This window comes from Leucopleurus acutus (genome assembly GCF_964270905.1).
Source record: "Leucopleurus acutus genome assembly, chromosome: 2".
Lineage (NCBI taxonomy): Eukaryota > Metazoa > Chordata > Mammalia > Artiodactyla > Delphinidae > Leucopleurus > Leucopleurus acutus.
Window position 1 is genome coordinate 53,691,834 of NC_139143.1, and position 22,137 is coordinate 53,713,970.

At 46.9% G+C, this 22,137-nt stretch overlaps 1 protein-coding gene across 1 annotated transcript in view; it reads right to left on the reverse strand.

The window, feature by feature from the left end:
- Window positions 1–14,868: 14,868 nt before the first annotated feature.
- Window positions 14,869–22,137, reverse strand: part of LOC309957939 (uncharacterized protein C1orf21) — a 226,242-nt gene continuing 218,973 nt past the window's right edge. Inside the window, exon 6 of the mRNA XM_082833493.1 lies at window positions 14,869–15,614. Coding sequence (XP_082689619.1) covers window positions 15,576–15,614 — 39 coding nt within the window. The 3' untranslated portion in view covers window positions 14,869–15,575. The remainder of the gene's footprint in view (window positions 15,615–22,137) is intronic.

Here is a 22,137-nt window from a genome sequence, read left to right on the forward strand (position 1 = left end):
TTACTCAATCTCTCTGAGGCTCAGTTTCCCCAACTGTAAAATGAGGGAACAGAACTTACTTTATAGGGGTTATCTGGAAGAATATGTGAGAGAACATTTAGTCTCTGTTCCATATGTGGCAGTGACTATTAGGAGGATGGATCAGTTGGGGACCAGTTGATGGCTTTGGTGTCACACTTTCCCCCAATGATGTGGACTCTGCCAGTGTTTGGTAGACTCAGCTTCTGCTAAGAAGCTCATCTCATCTGGGACTTGAGGGAGGGAACTCAGCTCTGACTATGACCAAGTTTCAGTATGTGAAGAGATTTGCTTATCTAGGTCTTCCTACTTATCCCGATGACTCTATTTACTTATATTTTGGAAAATCTTCAAGCTTTTTCCTTCCACTTGTGTGCTGGGGGGAGGAGGGGTGGGAATGGGGAGATGTTTATGGGCCCTGGCAGGAGTCAAAGGGGGCCGTGGGGTACCAGTATCCTACTGCATTGGCAGGGGCACAAATCCTGGCAGATTATGTCAAAGATAAAAAGAGGATTTAGGGTGACGATTTAAAGCTTCCTTTTCTCCTTTTTTGGGCAAGGGCCTGGGAAGAGGGGGTGGGAACTGAAAACAGACAGACCCTTGTTAGTGACTTGAATTTTCACACGTAGAATGACGTGGCTTTGGAAAGGAGTTTCTCCTTGTGTGCCCCTCCCATTCCACGCCATCTAACCTGATCTTTAAATTGGCGACTCCATTTGTATTCCAGTCTGATCATGGGAGACCCATATCCCGGTGGGCCCCAGCCTTGGTCTGTAGCAGACGGGAAGTGTTCAGGGGAGCCTTCAGCTGACACAAAAGGACTGTGGGGAAACCAGCCAGCATCCCTCCCTCCCAGCAGCCTCACCCCACAGCTGGGGCCCTGGGAAGCAGGGTGGTGGCAGGTCAGCCTTTACAACTGCTTTTTATTGAATCCTGTCTGTATTGGTTGTATTCAAGGCTCTCAGTCCCAGATATGAGAGCAAACCACAAGAACCCTGCGTCAGGTCAGTGACCAAGTGCCGAGCATATCAATGACCAGAACTCCGGGAACAATTGGAGCAAGTGCTTGACATTCCAGCCGTGAGCCCGTCTGACCCACATGGGGGGATGCATATATCTTGGGTAACATCCCAGCCGGCAATTCCCAAACTCACCAGGCATTCAACCACTGCAGCCTCAATTTTAATCATTATAACACCACCCATCACCCCACTCTAGCTCTGCCCCACGGAACGTCCTGGGTGTGTAAATCCTGTTCTTTTTATTCAGCTGAGAGATGCTGCAGAGAGGACGAGCAGCCACTGCCCTCAGTCCCTTGCAACCAGGGACCCCGCTTTTCTGGGGGTGGAATCTGCCTTCCCTGAGGTTTGTCAATTTGCGGGGAAGGAACTCATTCCCTAGACGCTGTGTTTTATCCTGAAGGCATCTCCCAGAGCCAGGGGTGTACCGAGGGCTGAGGGCAGCTGGGTGAGGAACACCACAAGGTAGGAGCAGGCTTAGGCTTCTGCCTGAGGTCAGCGATGAGGGGTAAACCTCCTGCCCAGGATGGGTGTGTTCACGAAATTCTCTTGCTTTGGAATGGCTTGAGCAAAATTGTGTCTGGACACCAGATGAACCCTTGAGGCCTTTCCCTAGCCTGAGCTCTTCGACTTCTAGGGGTTGATTCATTTTCTTGTCCCATCAACAAGAGAGACTCACCTTCATGTGTCACTGGGAGTCCTCCACATTCCCCGCCTTTCCTGTCTCATTCTCACCATCGAGATTGGTAGCAGCTTTGAGTGCTTCCTTTTCTGGGCTCTCACAGCCCCTTGGAGTGTGTGTACAGACCCATGCCCTACTGTTCTGTAGCTCCCTGGGAGCAGGGTTGATTCTGTCCAGCTTTGTTTGCTGTGCCCATCTCAGTGGCATGCTAGGTGGACAAGTAGCCCGGGGTCCCTCCCTGTGCCTCACAGTGGCCTGGGGAGATGCTTAAAAATGCCCAGCCCCGCTCCCAGAAATCCTGACTTAAGTGACCTTAGGTCTGGACGCTGGTGGTCTGAAAAGCTCCCCACGTGACCTAATGTGAAGCCCCTGTTGAGACCCCCCCCAGAGTCGACCATTAATGAAAGCTTGTCTTAGAATGAACCAATGACGTTTGTCCAAGTGATACCTTCTCTTTTATTTGTGTGTGTGTGTGTGTGTGTGTGTGCGTGTGTGTGATCCTCAAGCCCTACTCACCCCTAGCATTTATCCCGTTAACGCCATTTGTTTGAGCCATAAAACTCTTGGGGGAACCAGGTTCATAGGAGAGCTACTGGCAGGCATTTCTCCTCTGATGTTTGGAACTGTGCTGAACAACTCACTAAGTCTTAGGAAGTTCCTGCCTCCAGCACGCGGGATTCTCTCTCGTCCTTCAGCATCACTCCATACCAGCTAAACCTCTTCCTCAACGTTTTCTAGACTGCAGACCACGGTTTCTGAGCCTTGTGGGAAGTGGTCGTGGGCAAGTCTGAGGGGCCATGTGTGAGGCCCCAGGTGGGCCAAGCAGCCTGGAGGGAGATGCATGTGGACAGGGTGTGTTATGCAAATGGGAATTACATGAAGTGATTGATAGAGTTTCATTCAGGGAGAAAATGATGAGAGAAATCAGACCACAAAATGTTTGTCGAAATACCATACGATATCACTTATATGTGGAATCTAAAATACGACACGAACCTATCTACGAAACAGAAACAGACTCACAGCTCTAGAGAATAGACTTGTGGTTACCAAAGGGGAGGGAGATGGGGGAGGGATGGATTGGGAATTTGGGATTAGCACATGCAAACTATTTTATACAGAATGGATAAACAACAAGGTCCTACTACATGGTACAGGGAACTATATTCAATATCCTGTGATAAACCATAATGGAAAAGAATATGAAAAAGAATGTATATATGTATAACTGAATCATGTTGCTGTACAGCAGAAGTTAAGACATTGTAAATCAACTATACTTCAATAAAAAAAAAGTTTGTCCAGTCCAGTTCTATGCGCAGCTCACTGCTAGGGGCTGTGGGACTTCAGGGGATCTGCCCTCTGTATGGGAAAACCAGAGAAGAGCATCTAAATATATGAGATGAAGCACAGATTTCCAAAGCTACCAGAGCTCTGAGAGGAGGGATGTCCATTTCCTGTAAAGCTTTGGTGTCTCATCCGTGGCTGGCGGTAGCCTCTGAGTCTAAACCAGCTGCAGCTGGTCACTGGCATGAGGTCTTTTTTTGAACACACAAGAGTATAGGGAATATTTTCCAAACACACACCCTATTTCCCCATATCTGCTTCAGTTAATTTTTTAAAAGACTGAGACATTGTTAACCCTCCCCTGTGCCACTTCCCGTCCTCCCTCCCTCCTCCCTTTCTTGAAATTGGTATTTGTCTTTCCCATGTATGTTTTCCTATGCACGTTACTATACACATAGGGCATTCACGCACAATATATGATACGACTTTGAAAGCTTTCAAACTTTATACGAGTGGCATCATACTGTATCCTCTGCATGTTTTCCACTCACTGCTCTGTTTCTGAGGTTTATTCATGTTGATACAAAATTAAACTATTGTTTATCCATTCTTTTTTGTTTTTTTTTTTTTGCGGTACGCGGGCCTCTCACTGTTGTGGCCTCTCCTGCTCTCCCGCTGCGGAGCACAGGCTCCGGACGCGCAGGCTCAGCGGCCATGGCTCACGGGCCCAGCCGCTCCGCGGCATGTGGGATCCTCCCGGACCAGGGCACGAACCCGCGTCCCCTGCATCGGCAGGCGGACTCTCAACCACCGCACCACCAGGGAAGCCTGTATCCATTCTCTTTTTTGATGGGCATTAAGAGTGCATTCTGTTTTTCCGTTAGAAATAATGCTACAACATTGTTTGTAATGTATAGTTTGGCGCACATCTTCCTTCCTCCCTCCCTCCCTTCCTTTCTCTACCTGTCTTTCCTTCCTTCCTTTCTCTTCCTTTTGAAGTATAGTTGATTTACAATATTGTATTGGTGTCAGGTGTACAGCATAGTGATTCAGTGTTTTTGCAGATTATACTCCATTATGTTATTACAAGATAATGGGTATAATTCCCCGTGCTGTACATTATCTCTTCGTTGCTTATTTATTTTATGCATCTCCTTGCACACAGATGCTCCACTCCACTCTCTCCCTGAATACTCCCTCCATGACCATCACAGCTTTCAGACCTGCTACCTGCCTGCTCCGGGCTCTGCCATGGGCTCACCCTTCCTCAGTAGCGGCAACTCGGCTCTTAGTGTTTGAACTTGACCCGGTTTCTAGGCCTCACCTTACACTTGGAGACCTAGTCTTACTCCACAACTCTCTGTGGCTCAGGCCTCTCAGGGCTTCTACCCCCCACCAACACCTGGCCTCTGCTGAAAGGGAAGTTCTTTGGCAGGAAAGATTGGCATGTCTTGGGCCATAAGACGAGGTCTCATACAAGTGGTCAGTTTTAACTGGACCTCAAAGGAAGTTCAATCTTCTGTAATAAGGAGAAATGGGAGCATTTTCCTGAGGGGAGAGAAGGAACCAGAGTAGGAAAATAAACATGGCAGGGTAGTAATAGGGTGAGGACCCGGCTAAGAGCAGTGGCCAATGGAAGCTGGGTTCTGTCAGAGAGCGGGTAACATGATGTGAATCTAGTGAGTTAAAACTTCACGTTCCTCACCAGATGACTTTGAGCTTTCGGGATGGAAATGGTGGGTGGGCAGTGCCCGTGGCGGGGGTGATGGTGGCCGGGGGACCCCTGAGGAGAAGCTCCCATCCTCTACAGCCATCTGCTGGGCCAGGCTGAGTGTGAGCACTTGTGGTCTCATTTCACTCCTTTCCCTCCAATTTGTTGATGAGGCCTTATCCAATCAGTCTTCCTCTTCCCTCCATCACTCGTGTGTCACTTCCCGCAACTCCCGCTTCCAAGTAAGAGAACTCCAGGCAACCACGTGCAGGCTTCAGTCCAGCTACGACCAGTGGACTGGACGCTGACATTGCTTACAAGGGCCTGGGGAGCGGACACAAGGGGCAGTCCTGCGGTCTTCTCTGCAGCTTGACTTCTCTGCGGCTTGAGATTAAAGTAAGCTCCCAAACTTCCCAATCAGGGCTACGGGGGACCAGCATGTGTGTATGTGTGTGGGGTGCAGTCGGGAGTGAGGTGGGGTTAGGAAACCCTTCAAGCTTGGCTGGCCTTGTGATTTCAAGCGAGCTTCTGCAGGGAGAAACAGGCTTACTGTTTTGGAAAGAACAAGCTTGGGTCCCAAGTTTCCTCTGGGCAGAAGCCTGGGCTTTTGCCTTGTTTGACAACCTGTCAGAGGCGAACAGGCTGATGCTACAGGGAAGACAGAGCCAAGAGAAACTGCTTTTGGCTTCATGCTTTGAGACTATGTGTGTGTGTTTCTCTCTGGTAGATCCTGGAAGGCGAGCATAGTGGGAGAATCAATTGTTTTCAGCCTCCAGAATGTGCCAGATAGTCATGGGATTTGAGGGTGGGGAACGAGAGAAACTCTAAGGCACATACCTCATTTTTCATACTGCTCCCCCTGCATCTGACTTTGGAGAGAGGGGAATGCCTTAATTCCTCACATCCCTGACGTCCTATTTGGGAGACCCCAGTGCCCGGCATACACTGTGCAATGAACAAATGTCAGCTGGCGGAATGAGTGCCTTTGGGAAGTGGGCGGTTGTTTACTGAGCATTTACTATGGGATCTCCTCAAATCAAACCTATGAGAAAAGTATTGTTTTCAAGTAGGTTCAGGAAGGTTAAGTAACTTGTCCAAGGTCTCACATCTAGGACTGTGTGTGTGTGTGTGTGTGTGTGTGTGTGTGTGTGTGTGTGTGTGTGTGTGGTGGAGGGAAAGGGTGTACAAGAGATGTGAGAGGCTCATGGCATCATTTTTTGTCATTGCTCTTTTTTGCAACTTCATCAAATCTATGAATTTATGAATTTGCAGAAGCTGATGGGACTGTTCCTGAAAGCTGATGGGACAGCTGAGTGGGCTGTCCCTGAAAGTCGGAGGCAATGAAAACAAGGTTGGGGGCTTTCCAAGTGGGTGCTTGAGGTAGTACATCTCCTGTAAAAACAGAACTTGAACTTACGTACACACAGTAGGGAAGAAGACAGAAGAGTAGAGGGACAGGAAGGCCCCAAGATCTTTTGCAGACATTTATAACAGCCCCTTCCCTGAGAACCAGGGAGAAAGAAAGGCACAAAAGAGAACAAAGCCAGGTCATCTGTTAAAAATTATTTAATAGAAAGTCCAAAGTCAAAATGTAACAATAAACAAAAATACACATGTATAAATATGTATATATATAATTAGACCTGTATACTTTCTCAGACCCTTTTCAAATGACACAGAATCATCATCATATCTTGGTGGTCAAATCAAAAATAATATTCAAGCGACGTGGACCCACTGGTGCTGTGGGGAATAATAGTACTACTGAAGAACTTTGAGGGTTCAAAGAATTCCAATCATGAGAGAGCTGGGGATATTGCCAAATGTCCTTTTCTGGAGACCCAGAGAGGGAATATGAGCAACCCCATGGCTCTGTACAGCGTACCTGATCTTTTCTTAGCACCTACAGCCACTACTGCCTAGGGAGTCCGCTCTCCTGTCGGATGGGGTTTTGAATTGTTTAAGTTTATGCTATTTGAGAGTTTGCTTGCCCTGTCTCCCAGATTACAATCTCCTGGGGATTTTGCTTTACGACCTTCCTATTCTTCAGGCCACGTGCCAGCACAGCAGTTTGGGATGGATGCCATCAAGGTGTGAGGATTTGCTCTTGAAACGGTGGTTGGTGTCCAAAGTGGCTGTGCACATACAGGGGGCACCCAAACCCTCAGGGCTTCAGAGTGAAAATACCAGAACCTCTGTCTATAATATTTTGTATCTCACTCTTTAAAAATTTCTATGTTGTGCGCTTTAAAAAATGTGCCTAATGTTTTAGTACAGAAGTATATGAATATATACTTTAAATTAATAAACATACGGGGGGGATGCATCTCACAAGGTTTTTGCTGACAGGCACGTGTGGTCCAAACAGATGGGCACCCACGGCTTTACAGAATTCGCGTGCATGTGGAGGGCTGGGCAGGCTTCCCTGCGGGGCTCCCACGCCCACCTGAGGAAGCCTCTGCAGGTGCTCAGAAGAGCAATGTCTCAAGGTTATCTCCCAGACCTGAATGAGAGCTGATGTCTCCTGATCCTGCCACTAGATTTTCCTTGAATGTAACGCCTTAACCTAAATAAAACACAGACGCCCTTGGGAAGCGCAAATACACAGCCGCTGACACCTGGCAGGGAAGCATTTTGATCTCTTCCTGGTGATGGAGAGGGAATTGGACCAGGGCAGACAATGGGGAGAGGGTGCCCTAAGGCAAACCCGGCCGTATTCCATGACCACACCCCGACCAAGGGGACCTTCCGGGACCTTCATTTTAAAGTAGGTGTATTTGAGGCCAAATATTCTGTCAGTTTCCAGCATCGTGATTACTACAGGCCGAATTCTAATGAAAACGTCTAGGCTGGTGGGATAGTCGCGTGGGAACCACAAGACACAGAATCAGAAGTTGCTCAGTAAGGAGCCAGAGGCATATCTGGCAAAAGAGTAGGTGTTTGAGCGACAATCTTTCCAAGGGTCCAGATGGCTAGTGAATATGCCAGGCTGCACCCAGGAGGGCAGGTGCAGAGGTCTTGCAAAATAGGTGAGCCCCAAGCCGTCCTCAGGGCCCTCTGGGGTCAGGAGACCTGAGCCCCTCAGCTAGGAAAACTGCCTTCAGCCCCCAGTGCCTCCAACTTCTCGAGGAAATTATGTTACCTATTGTGGCCTTTTCCTGAGTTTCTAGCAACCATGCTGCCTCACAGCTGGTATTTTGATTCATCTAATTCTTTTTCTTCTCCTTATAAAGTTTCTAATTATTTGTCTGGGGGCAAAGGGAAGAGAAACCCAATGCTCTGAGCCCTGAATAGGTTCTTTGGCACCGCGAGCTGTCTGCACAGAGAGACTCTGTCTGCTGTCTCTGAGCCTTCCCTGCGTCACTCCCAAAGAGCGCGGGGCTCCAGGGGCCTCCCCGTCCCCGCGAGGCTCACGGCAGCTGTCTAGGCTTGCGGGTATTTTCCATGTGCACACAAACCATGTGTGCTTTTTTGTTTTCGTTTTTTAATTCCCCTTTCTTTGGCAGGACACAGGTGCACACTGCAGACACAGCAGAGGCTCGGCCACCAGGTATGACCCAACCCGGGGAAAGGCTGTCCAAGGGAGGCTGCCCTTTGGTAGAATGAATGAAGACCTCACATCCCGAGCTGGGAAGCCCTAGGCGGCTTCCCGTGTATTTATCTTAGGGTGCACCCTCATCCCGGGGTCTAGGCTGGCCTGTTCCCTAGAGGTATTTTTAGCCTTGCTGGTTCTACAGCCAGGTCAGGATGACCCAGAGCTGTCCCCTGTATGTCTCTAAATCCAGCCCAGGTTAAAGCTCTTGAAATCAAACAGCTCTGCGGGAGAGGACAAAGAGCTGGGGCAGGGGTGGAGGATACACAGGAGTAAATCATCTCGGCAAGAAACTGTGTACCTCCACAGCACGGAGGGAACTTCTGGTCCTGACGGGGATCACACTTACCTCTCTGGGTGGCCTCGGCAGTGGGCTTCAGAGGGGGCAGAGCATCACCTACAGCTCTCTTTATGCCCCCTGGGCCGGGTCACTGATTGCCCTGGCCACATCCCTCTCTTCTCCCTCCTCAACTCCTAGCACCAGCTGCTTCTCTGCACACAGGCCCTGACAACCCACACTGTCCCTCCTTTGGCTGAGTCCCATGCTGTCCCCTCAGCCTGGAAGGCCCCTTGCAATGCTCTCCCTCAGGCCTCTGACAACCTTGAGCTTTGATGTCCCCTCTTTTAGGAAGCCCCCGATTTCCAAAGCTGGGCGGCTGCCCCTCTGAGGGCCTCCCGCGGCACCCAGTAATTCCCTACAGTGCGCTTCCCACACTGTCTGCCCCACTAACGGTGGGCTCCTTGAGGGCAGGAGCTGGGCTTGGGTCAACCGTGTGTTGCTGGGGATTAGCTCAGTGCCTGGAGTATACTAGGTGCTCCATATAATCTGTTGAATGAGTGAGTCCCCGACACTGGAAGAGGCAATGCTAAAAATGTTACCTCTGGGCCAACCTAGACGAAGGGGCCCCAACCCCAGCCGCTGGTGTCCCAGTGGAGCTGCTGAAGTGCTACAGTCAGGGACATACTGGCTGCGTGGGAGAGTGTGAGAAATGCTGGGGTATATGGCGAGACCTGGCACGTGTCCTGATGGGTCCTATATGTGCCTGGGGTTGGGAAAGGCTGCCACGGTCCAGGTTAAAGCCCAGGTGAGTGAAAGATGCTAGTGGCAGGCATCCTGGCACAGAGAGGGCACAAGACCAGACGACCAGCAGACCTTCATCCTCCTATTCGACTCTAATTCAAACTTTCGTGAGAGTGATCACCAGGTTTTCCTAGTTTGGTATTATTATAATTACACTAATGCTTTCCTAGGCATTATCTTAGAGATTACAATACGGCAAAATGCAGCTCTTCCTTGAAGTACTTCAATGATAAAGTAGTTATATACTTTTTCTCCATGTATCTTTCTGTGGGGTGTGTGTGTGTTAGGAAATTGATCCAAATTTAGAGTCCTATAAGGCAGCTGCCTTGTTCCGCTCTAGGAAAATAGATACAGAAAAGCTGGCTTGCAATCTACTGAGAAACTTGCCTTGCTCACTTGACTGTCAAGAGAGAACAGTCCCTGAAGATCTGGACTGAAATGCCAGAAACCAGGGGCTGTTCTATCACTTCTGGGTCTAAGCCCAGGGGTCTCCGAGGTTCTAGAGCTATTCTCAACCCTAGGGACCCTAAGGCAGTTCTGGCTGAGTTCACGGTGTTCTTTTTACTGCCTCTAAGTCTTACCCAATCAGATGCAACGCCTTGGGCTAAAAACAACCCCTGGAAAGGAAAGAAGGGAGAATTCAGAGTAGAGAGGGAAGACAGTATTAGAATAGGGCCTTTGGTTTAGGGGTGAGTCTTGGTGAATTAAAGCAATTTCTCTGGCTTCGAAGAGATAAGAGCCATTTCCTACATCATCTTGAAGGAATTTGACAGCTACCATGTTAGAAAGAGGCAGGAATCTTGGCAACGGTTTTCATAAGAAAACTGGACATAGCACCCCCTTGACACAGGAAATTCTTTTGATTCTTTCAAGCTAAGTAAGTGAGGGCGGAGGCGGGTCCCCTCTAGGCAGCACCTTTAACAGTTGCCATGGAGACATGAGTCATCTTCTTTAGAGGTTGTGCCTTTAGAAGCAAAGAGAGAAACTCTGGGGAATTCTTGGGCTCTTCTGACCTTGGAACAAATTAGTTAAATGCCTATCCAAGTCACTACCTGACTATCTAAAACATTTAAGGTCTTGAAAGAGATTCACATCTAGTTTCAATGCTTAAACTAGCCTGGAAAATACAGAGGCCCCAGTCCAAAGATCAAAAAGAGATGTCAAACCCTAGCTCAAAAGAAAGGATTTCAAGTTAATGGTCCAAGCATTGTCTTTCCTCCACCTTTGGAGATCAGATTCTCCTAAACTTCTCCAGAGGTTAAGGTTTTTCACCTTAAAAAGATGCATCCTGGGATGAAACAAGCCTTGGGACCCAGGAAAGAAATCAGAGTACCCAGAAGGCTGTTCTGGTCACATCTGATACCTAACTGCAGATACCAGCCTCCTTTTCCACGTGCGGAAAGGATTCCAAGGAAAGAGATATGCGCCTAAAATCCCAAAGCCGTTCCCTTCTGGGCATTAACACCCTGCTAGCCTCTCCTGGTTTGTGTGTAGCTTATCAGATATAGGAAGGCCAACTAAAACACTCCCCATGAGGAAACCAAGCTGGTGGTGAGCCAAGGAGAGATTCTGGAAGAGGGAGATGCCCCCAAAGGGTTGTTTTCACAGTGTCGCGTTGCAAAGGGCATAGTAGTAATAAAAAAAATTAGGAAAACACTTGAGTGATATCTTTCCTTCTTTCAACATGGCCATTTATGTTGGATATATGAATTCTACACTTAAGATACACAACTTAGAACACGGGGGTAATAAATACACTTCCCAGGATTACTGTGACAAGACAATTATAAAAATGCCTAGCACAGTATCTGACACAGAGTGAGTTTAAAAAATAAATGTTAGTTCCTTTTCCTCTTTCCCCAAGATTAGATTAGATCCCAGATAAGGTACAAGAGTCTTCTGAAAAGCATGGCATAGCTAGTGAGCTAGTCCTAAGGTCTGTCACAAAAGTAAATCTGTTTACCCACAATCCTCATTTTCTTCCACAGCTTTCGACCCTCTTCCAGAGACATACAAAAAGGTGACTGAAGTCAAGGGCATTTTTTCCCCCCTTGGAAAAACATGTCCATTCATTGGTAAAAGGCAATTCATAGACCTTATCCATGAAATTCCAAAGGTCTACGGCAGGGACATATTTGCAGGGTGGAAGCCAATTGCCTCACCCGGCTTTCTACAAGCGCTGGGAGTGGAGGTGGGGAGGTCCAGTAATCCACCCATGACATTGAGAAGCCATGTTCCTGCTTCGAGCCACCCTTTCATTATGCCCTTAAATATATAGTCCCTGTCCCCAACCAGGCCTTATTCTTCTACTAGGGTTTTAAGCAAAACTTAGCAAAAAGTTTAATTTCTGAGACGTACAAAGAAATAAAGCTCTGAGCATGTCTTCCGGGGGGGGGGGGGGGAAAGCATGCAGGACAGATTTTATGTAAAATTAGAGAGTGCAACCTGATAACTTTTTTTTTATGAGGGAGTTGGGAGGAGGAAGGAGAGAGCCTTAGATACCAATTGTTTTGCCTTTCATAAAAAATATATCAGAGTCCCGGAGTCCAAGATTCAGAGTCAGTATTTTCCTAGATTAAGAATTTGATAATTTTTCTTCCTATGATACTGACAAGACCAGTAGACATGGAAACGCTCTTTTAAATTCTTGCCCAGTGTCTAAGCAGGACGTGTAATCAATATGCCAACGGGCCTCATAGGCTGCTGAGGTAAACTGCGTAAGAGGTATAATCTCTGTTCTTAGCAGGCTTATGGGGAGAGTGTGGCCCTAAGAGAAAATAAGTCTCAACGAGACTGTGAGGGAGACAAAGTTATAACTCAAACTGGGACCGAAAGGGGGGCGTCATCATCCCTGGACCCGCTCCCGGGGGCTGTCAGGTTGCAGCTGTGGCCGCTTCTGACCCTGGGTGAGCCCCTGACACGGAGGTGCAGGAGGCTGGCACCAGCACGGAGGACTGAGGAGCCGAGGCTCCTCAATCAGGGCATCAAAGCTCCGTCTCAGACCCTGGGCACTGCAGACGGGGAGAGACCTGTCTCCCAGCAGGCTGGTGGGTGGCCGCTGCTATGTCTGAGGGCCGACCTAGTTTTCTGTCTCCAGACTTTGTACCTTCTTTGTCCTAAATAGACCGTAACACCACCCTACGCTCCAGCCTGGGGCTAGGAGGCACCGTGAGGTAAAAGCCTCTTTCAGGGTCCTCTGCCAGTAACAAACACGCATTCAATTATGACAGCAGTACTCCATGATCCTGAATGTCTGCCAACCAAAAGAAAGCTACGCACATACTGCTGAACTCGTACAGTTCTACAACTCAGAGCCCATAAGGCGTGTGTAATCTAGCTGTAAATCTTGCCTACAGTCTGCCCCACCCACTGGCCACTAAAGCAGCTGGATTTTGAATCGCACTGGGCACACAGCCATCGCCCTTCTCTGTCCTAAATGCTTCTCGGTCCGTTTCTGATTTTTTTTCTATACCTCCATCCGCCAGACCATTTCCCTCCCTCCTTCCTTCATCTCCCTGAGTCCTCAGAGATGACAGCCAGCAGAAGCACCAGCTTCTGGATTATTCTTTCACTGTATCTGAGACAACGGGCTTCATGTTCAGATACACAGGGGAAAAAAAAAGGCAAATGTTTTTGCATTAGACCTTTTCAGAAGGCATAAAAAAATAAAGTACAAACACAGATCCCTTGACAATTTTATGATTAAATCCAACAAATGGAAAACAGACAGTTTTGAGCGTTGCTAACATAGTCAAGTATTTCACGCCAACTGGCTCCGTCACCCCATTTCTCAGATCTGTTTCTAGATGTACCGAATGTGTCTGCAGATGACATCACTTTTGCCCATCAAAGAGGTACCCCGTGTTAAACCCGGGAGACAGAACTCCAGGTGAAAAGCCACTGGCTCACGGGCACAACACTTCAGGTTTCACGAAACCCCCAAAAATCAGATTCCCCAGAGACACGTGGTTCTGTGGACATGTGTATCATGTCAAAATGTTAAACGTGACCGTCAGAAAAATGATGTGAGCCTGTTTCATCTCCACGTGGAAGGTGGTGATTTTCTGGGAAGACACTATCTGAGACACCAAATAGAGGAGCGAAATGGAAGACATTTAGTGTTTGCTTCATTCTTGCTGGATAAGAACAAGGAATCTTGGGAAAAGGTCACCCTCGGAACAGTGAACAAGTCACTGGCGCACAAGTTTAAGGTGGGGCTTGGCAGTTCGTTTACAGTTGGGGAAAACTATTTTAGTCACTTGGCCAAAAACCATAGAAAAGGAGGGGACATAAAACCCTAGGCGACTCGAACTCTCCCTGCGTTTTTTCTGCTCGAAGCTGGATAAAAAGCCTGAAATTTTGGCTGCGTCTCTATTTATGTAACAACCACAGCTGCTCCCCCAAATAGCTGCTGCTGCCGGCTGAAAGAAGGAAGGGCTTTTGTTGCTAACGTTTGAGTCCATTTTCTCTAGTGCCTGACTGAGTTTCCTTCCCCTCACTTTTGGTGTGTGCCGGGTCTAAAAGGAGATAAGGAATCTCCCCCTGAACACGTTCCTGGTGCCACCAGCTCTGTGGATGGATTTTCAGGTCAAGGCTCATCTTCACAGCAAGAACACACTAAGCTTCTTATTCTATTCTGTGGCAGGTGATCTCTCAACTACCCAGAGCGTATTAACTACCCACCTTCGGAGGGTGGCAGTGTGGCTGACGCTGAGGCCTTTCGCGTTCACAACCCTGCAAACAGAGAAACACACAGTGCTTTTGCTGTGTTTCTTTTTGTGGGCCAAACCCACACCTGGACTGCTGGCGTGGCACTGAATAGGGTGCCCTCCCCTGAAAGTAACAAAGAGAACCCTCGTCAAAGCTATCGAACGTGTTAAAAAAATACAAAAATTATTTTCTCCTTTTGATTGCTATTTACTTGTGACAACATTTGTTAAAAAATATTATTTCTGTCTTTGAGAAGAGACCATTCTCTTCATAGAATATGGAAAAATAAACTCTACCAAACCCACAGTTCATGTTCCCCACGACTGCCCGGGGCTTTGGCTTTCGCATCTCCGAATATCATCACCAGTGTCCATGTACTATGTTTTCTAGTCGGCAAACGCTTTTCACCACACCATCCAGTGCTGCAAGTAAGAGAAAGGAAGTGGCAAGGCCCACGTGCCATTTTGAAGGGAAGTAGGGTGGTTTATTGGCTAACAGGATGAAAGCTAACAGGGTGGTTTCAGGCCCTCCTAAAAAGCCGTGGGACGTCCCCTCACCTCCTCTGACCACTGTCAGCACTGCGAATGCTTGGTGGGTTATAAATGGGACGGTAGGGAGCCACTGAGGAGTCATTGCTAAGGAGGGCTCGTCTTCCACACCCAGGATCATCATAAAACACTGAGCTGGATGAATGGGAGAAGACAAGGAAACATAAAAACAGTAAAATGTTTATTTTCTTAGAAAAAAAAGTAGGCAAGAGGGATTCAAAATGATTGTGATCACACTTCCGTCTGCATCGGAGCAAAACTGACGCTGCAAGCTTGATCTTTGATTAAGAGACCCAGGAAATGAAACCACCTGCCGTTCGCTCCTATGTCACTTCCAGGAGTCATGTCACAACATGCTTTTAATCGACAACAGCGTCTCTACTTCTTCTTCACAGAGAAACAAAGCTTTTGCCATAGCAACCGTCCCCTCTCCAAAGCGCGACACTGCCAGTGAGAAGCAAGGCTTTGGACTGCTCAGGGGAAGGCAGGGAAGGAGGAGAGAGGGAAGGAGGCGCTTGTCTTAGAAGCGGAACCGGTCTAGGACAGAAGTTGCATATCTGAGTTCACCACTACCTTATCTTATAGAAAATAGGTTGGAGAGCATCTGTAAAACCAACAGTATCTTTAAGGTGAAATTGCAGAATTTTGCTGCAGACCTGGACACTGAGAGAAGTGAAAAGTTGCAACAAGTTTTAACTAGCAGCAACAAAGAAAGTTCGATAACAGTTTTTTTTTTGTTTGTTTTTAGCAATATTCCTTTGCAAGTTCATTAAGAAACATTGTAATTTAATGGGGCATACGATATGGAACGATCTTCTTTTGCTATAGTGCTGTTCGCTGAAGAGAACCGACCTTTGCAAAGATTTCAACGTGGGGTGTAACCTATTTACACAGTAGTAGCTCCCAGTTTGAGTGGTAGAATTGGTGCTATGTGATATCTTCTTCTTCCGAACAGTAATCTCGACCCTTGAGAGGAAAAGAAAAGAATAAGATGTGACTGAGAATCCAAAGCAAGGCTTGAGATAGTTACTTGCAATCGGTTTTCTCTCAGTATATGTCTCCCTGCAACAGGAGCCAGGCTCCGTCATTGACTACTGAGCACCAGGAAGGTTAAGTCATAGATACGTGCTGGCTGATTTATAAACTGTATATACCTCATAGCATGGAAGTTTTACCAAGCCCCCAGTAAGCCCTTATTTTGTATTGGTAAGAACTTATACTAGGCACAGGAAAGACTCAGCCTTTCACCAAGTCATTACCAAATGACTTGACAAATTGGTCTCCAGCCATTCTGGAGACCAATTTGTCATGAACAGGAGAAACCAAAATGAACAGTGAACGGAGTCCCTTTCTGCTCGGGCTGTTCACACTCCACAGCTGTATCTCCAAGCCCAGAACTTATTACACTTTTACAGAGGAGGATGGCATAATCTAGGGATGTCTTAGTTTTAATCCACCCTAATGTGGTGGTTTTTTTTTTTTTTTTTTTTTTTTTTTGGCCCCACTGTGTGGCATGTGGGATCTTAGTTCTCCGACCAGGGATCAAACCCTCGCCCCCTGCAGTGGAAGTGCAGAGTCTTAACCACTGGACCACCAGGGAAGTCCCTTAATCCATTCTAAGTTAAAACAGGGATTAAAAAACAAAGATTCACTGAATATGTATAACATATCTAGGACTATGTTTGGTATGTGTGGGATGCACAAGGAAGGCAAAAGTGCTTTTAATGCATCCATCCCCTAACAAAACAGGTTACTTGAGGGCTTAAGAACTATATCCAGCCGTTACTTTTGAACATATTTCATCCTCTCTCCAGCAGGTTATATAGTCTATGAAGGCACAGTTAGGCCTGGGATTTAAGCTCCATGTCTGACATCACCGGGCTGTCTTGGTCAAAGCACATGGCTCCTTGGTCTGTAGTCTCTCACAGAGAGCACGGAAACAAGTCCCTGTCCTGCCTGTGTCACAGATAAAGGCTTTGTGTAAAGTCATGTATTCATACTATTTATATCCTTTGACCACTTTCTTTTTTTTTTTTTAAAGAAAAGAAAAAAAGAGGAATGTATTGGAAAGATACAAAGGTATCCCAAAGAAGTGAAGGTTCAGTAACCAAGGTTGGAAAGGACAGATGTGGGAACAACATGGACCTTACCTCCTGAGAGTGGCTATTAATGTGCTCTAGTTCCAGTGACTTCCAGTCTCTGTGTCTGTTTGTTGTTTCAAATCTCCTGGAGTGACAATCATACTGGCTCAACTGGACTGAGCCCTCTACTCCTGGATCACACAAGTGTGAACAGGTAACATCCCACGATGCTCAAGTTTGCCGAATGCTCTCTCCATGTTGGGTGCTGTGCTTAGCACTTTTCAAGTGTTGCTGATTCTGCCACCACAGCCCTATGTCTTATGTACTGTTGGGTCTCCCATTCCTCAGATGAGAAAAACAAAGCCCAGAGAGGCCCAGAAGTTTTCCAAAGTCATTAAGCTTTTACCCGACACCCAATCTTTGGCATGCCATGCACATATCTTTAACTTTCTGACTAGACAGCATAGGTGGTAGTTGGAGTTGGTCTCTGCAAACAGCCCATGTTAATACCTTAGGGTTTTGCATGAGTGATCAAAGTCCACATCTTCTTTCCAACAGAAGTCAGAGCCATGTCCTGACTGTCTAAAGCGCTTGGCATCTAAGCCTCCCCACGACCTAGACAAGGGCGGGAGAAACATGTGGAGAGTGGGCTTGACCATGGCTATGGGCAGGAGCAAAAACAGCTAGCTCAGCAGCAGTGGAAGGGGAGGGGGCTGACTTCTTTCTTTTTTTTTTCTCGTGATTTTTTTTCTTTTTTTTTTTTTTGCGGTACGCGGGCCTCTCACTGTTGTGGCCTCTCCCGTTGCGGAGCACAGGCTCCGGACGCGCAGGCTCAGCGGCCATGGCTCACGGGCCCAGCTGCTCCGCGGCCTGTGGGATCTTCCTGGACCGGGGCACGAACCCGTGTCCCCTGCATCGGCAGGCGGACTCTCAACCACTGCGCCACCAGGGAAGCCCCGACTTCTTTCTTTTTAAATACACACTACATGTTTCAATTCTGGGGGGAAAGTTCCTTTAAAAATAAAATTTTCTTTATAACTGGGACTTATTACTAAAAGTTTCTAAAACATAAAGAAAATAATAATTTCGCATACAACTAGTTCTCAAATGTATGACATGTTTCTTTGTCACAGTATCTGTATATTGGAAGTAGCTCACATTCTCCTAATATTTCAGCATCATTCTAATGCATGATGGTACCACCTGGCTGGGCAGTCATCCTGGCTCTGTGACTCACTAGCTCTGGGATTTTGATCAAGTTACCTCTCTGTGTCTCACTTTCCCCATCTGTAAAACGAAGATAACAACAGTACCAACTTCATGTGGTTGCTGAAGATTAAGTGAGTTAATAGTAGTAAAGTGATTAAATCGGGCCTGGCACATAATTTTATACATGTATGTGTGTACACATGTGTACACGTGTGTCTGACAAATAAAAAAGTGCTGCCACACCAAGAAGTCTTCGGGGCCTGCAAAAGCACGAGAGTGGCCCATTCCCGTGCTAACCGGCCCCAGATTGCGTGTTCTCTTTGAATGCTTCACCAATTAGCAGATTTTGGTTTCTTCTGCTATCACATTGCCAACTCTCACCCCTGCTCCTTGCGGAGTTTTTGAGCCTGGTGTCATCTCCAGGCTTGTTTTACTTGCTGCAAAAAAAAGTCTCCTGGGCAGGGAAGCTGGGTGAGCAATCTTCCTGACAAGAGAAGTGTGTCCCCAATGACACCTCCCTGGTGACAGTGTCCAAGCAGATGCCAGCTGTTGCCTTGGCCCAGACCACCCAGGAGACACTCCCTGAGCCACATGGTGGAGAGCTAGAAAGGAGACCCTCGTGGACCCTGACCGTTGGGAGCTTATTCTCCACTGTGGGCAACAGGACACATCCAAACCTATCAGAAATGTATCAGATGATGCTCTCCACGCAGCCTCAACTCATGGGGCTCAGACAGTAGACCTGCGAGTGGCCTCTGAGCGTCTGGCTGGAGGGGAAAGGTGGGCTCATGGAGTTTACGTTAGGAAAGGAGAGGACTTCTCCAGTGTATATGTGGACGCACACACTGTTGTGAGACACTGGGCAAATCTTCGGGCTTTGGTTTCCTGGGGAGAATCATGGTCTCTGTTTCATAGGGTTGTGATCAGGATTACATGGGAAAAATACCGTTTCTAGCAGGTGGTCAATAAATATTAGCTGCTGCTACTATTACTACTACTGCTATTAAACCCCCCGTTTGTCCAGGCCCTGGCAGGAGAATAAGGACCACCTTCCTTACGGCGGTTGGGTGGGTGAGAACTGTCGTCACAAATTGTACTCTGCCAGGTGTCAGGGAGCCCTTCCTTCCACCTCAGCCTTGCACCCCAGACGGGCCAGAACCCCATGTGCTCAAATAAAGCTTCTATGGCAGACACCTCAATCCCTTCCCTTCTTAAGAAGCCGCAATCAAAGCAAAGGCCTAGGTGGCCAATGTTGGGGTTCAGAGGGCATCTTATCCACAAGGAAGAACTTGGATCAGTGACAGACAGACAGACCCACACATGCACTGGTGCACTCGCTGATAAAGCGGTGTCTCCAACTCTGTAAATGAGTTATAGGGTTAAACAGACCCTCCAGGTTTACTGTCACCATAAGGAAGGGCCCTCTTTTGAGGGACAAATCTCTTGTAAACCCTCTGCGTCAACCCAAACTGCAACTTCCATTTCTCAAGCATTTGCTCCTCTGAAATTATTATAATTACTATGAGAAGGAGAAGGAAAATTGCATCAGCTGCTTTGCAGACACTATTTCATTGGTTATTCACACCAACCCTGCGAAGTAGGTAGGAGTCCTGCGTCCTGTTACTTGTGGGCAAACCTCAGAGAAGCCCAGAACACAGGGCTAATCCTTGCCTCTTTTGTTATGACTGTAGTGAGTTGATAACTGAATTCAAATCAATTTTTGTTATTATCACCTGTCAGCAGCTCTGAGAAGCAATTATTTTACGAACAGAAAACTTGGAAATCAAAAACAAGGGGAGTAAGAGCTCCCATGTGGCCAGTGTCATTTTAAGGGGAACCCAAGAAAACGTACTGAAGCAGCCCCATCTCAGCATCACAAGGGCCCCACCTGCACACAGGCTCTACTGGGCCAGACAGGGAGCTTGTTTCTATAATATGACTTCACGTCTCACTGAGATTTTTAAAGAACGATGCTAAAAAGAGAACCTTAAAACCTGCAGCTGTCAGACGGCAGGAAGCGGGAGTGAGCTGGGTTTGGGAGCTACACAGCAATTCTCTTAGTCCAAAGCATGCCCTTTCCCCTTAAAGGGACTACAAAATGGAAGTCTTTGTAAAGACACTGTATGCAGCCAGCATTAGGGACTGTTAGACACAATTCCACCCTTGTGCAAAGGACACACTGAAAGCTACAGACAGCCAGGTCCCCACGAGACCCCACGTGTGGGAAGAATGGAAACGCACGAGGACGCTGACAAGGAAGGGTCGTATGAAGAACCACAGAGGCGTTTTGGTGTAGACTCAAAAAATCTCAAGGAGCTTTTTGCCTACCAGTTTCCCTGACCACAGCCCTACTCTGTAGAGTTTCCATGCCCTCTTCAACTGTCTGCATTATTTTCTTGGAAACTGGAAGTTTATGTCAACTCATACATTTCTGAGGTTCTAGGGTCAGGATATTTTTGTTTGTTGAAATGTCTAGGCTTAGAATTAGCAATATTAAGGTGTAGCAAAGGAAAGGACATTGTCCTAATTCTGCTAGTTTAAAGAGGAACAGATCAAAGAGTGACTTCAAATAAAGGAATTATTCCTCCCAAGTGCCTACAGTGCTTCTTCTCCTCAAGTTTACACAGGCAAATAGTCTAGGGCTGGCTGTCCAGTTTCAGGGATGAGTTTATCACAGGAGTCTCTAGTACTTCTCTGTAGACGTGTGTGCATCTGGCCTAATACATACACCTCAAGCATGTAATAGTCAGCTGTGAACTGAGTATTTCCCCAATGGAGTAGACTAGAACAAGATGAAAGTTCCAGAGAGGAAGCAGTGAGCTCCAGTTTCCCCATCTGTAAAATGGGGACAGTAAGACCTAACTTGCAGTGCTGTTGGGAGACTTAGGAGTAATACACACATGGTACTTAATAATTTATAGCTCTTATGATGATATTGAAAAATGAGGTCAACAGATCCAACGGTTAATAAACTGACTATGTGAGAAATTGGGCCACCACTGGATTACTCATCTACATCCAGGCCCTCAAACAAGCTGGCACCTCAGGGCCTGGATGCTTGTCCTTCCTCCAACTTCCTGGCTGGCTCCTCCTGCCTGCAGCCCTCACCCCATCCATCACTTCACATTTTCTAGACCTCTGCTCAAATGTCACCTCACTGTCTTCCCTGAGCTCCTTATATACAATAGCACTTCTTACTCTGTTTCATTTTTATTTATATTACTTATCATTACCTGACATCATTAACGTATTGCTTTATTCCTTTATTGGCTGTCTTCCCCCTTGAATAGATGCATCCAGTGGGCTGAAAGTGTTTTCTGCACTGCTGCATCCCTAGGACTTAGACTAGTGCTGGCGACATATTAGATGATCAATAAATATTTGCTGAATAAACGAAAGGAGGAACAGTATCTAGAGAGTTCTGAGATTTTGGAGTTGGAAGGGGACCCAGAGGTCTTCCTCCCCTACCTTGCATCTAATGTAGAACAGACCTCCACTGACCATATTACAGGCAGGGAGCCTTCTCTTTACGACTGGAACATGTCAGATACTTTTCCAGCTACTCATGAAATTGTTCACAGCTGAGCCCAATCCCTGCCTCTCTGTAACTCTCACAGAATGGCACGGTCAGGGCCTTTGTAACCAGAGGCTAGGTCTTCCCAGACTGATAGCATCCTTCGGTCCATTACCTGTGAATAACGAGGTTTCCACCTAGGTCTTACTCCCTTGCATGTATGTCACTTTTCTCATGTTCTTTTTAAAGTGGAGCTATCAAAAACATCACCAGTACAGAATAAGATATCCTGGTAATATGGCCTAAGATATGTAAGAATTAAGTATTTGACAAAGAGGGTCACCAGAAATGACAGATTCCAAGAGAAATGATGTGCTAAATCTTAATAATAATACAAAACAGAACATAAAACTGAGCTTCTGTCAAAGCTCTGGAGAAGGAAATAACTCTTAGCCTCAAAGGCATAAAAAAGATCACGTAGAAAATAAAAAGATGAACATATTTCATCATGTGAAAATGAAACTTTGCATACCAAAAGAAAAAGAATAAAACAAAATAAAAAGGCAAACCTCAATGGGAAAAATACCTGCAGCATACAATGTGTAAGTGACAAGTTACATGAAAAGCTCATATCAATAAAAAAAGTTAATGTAAGAGGATTTCAACAAGAGGGAAGGGCACAGAG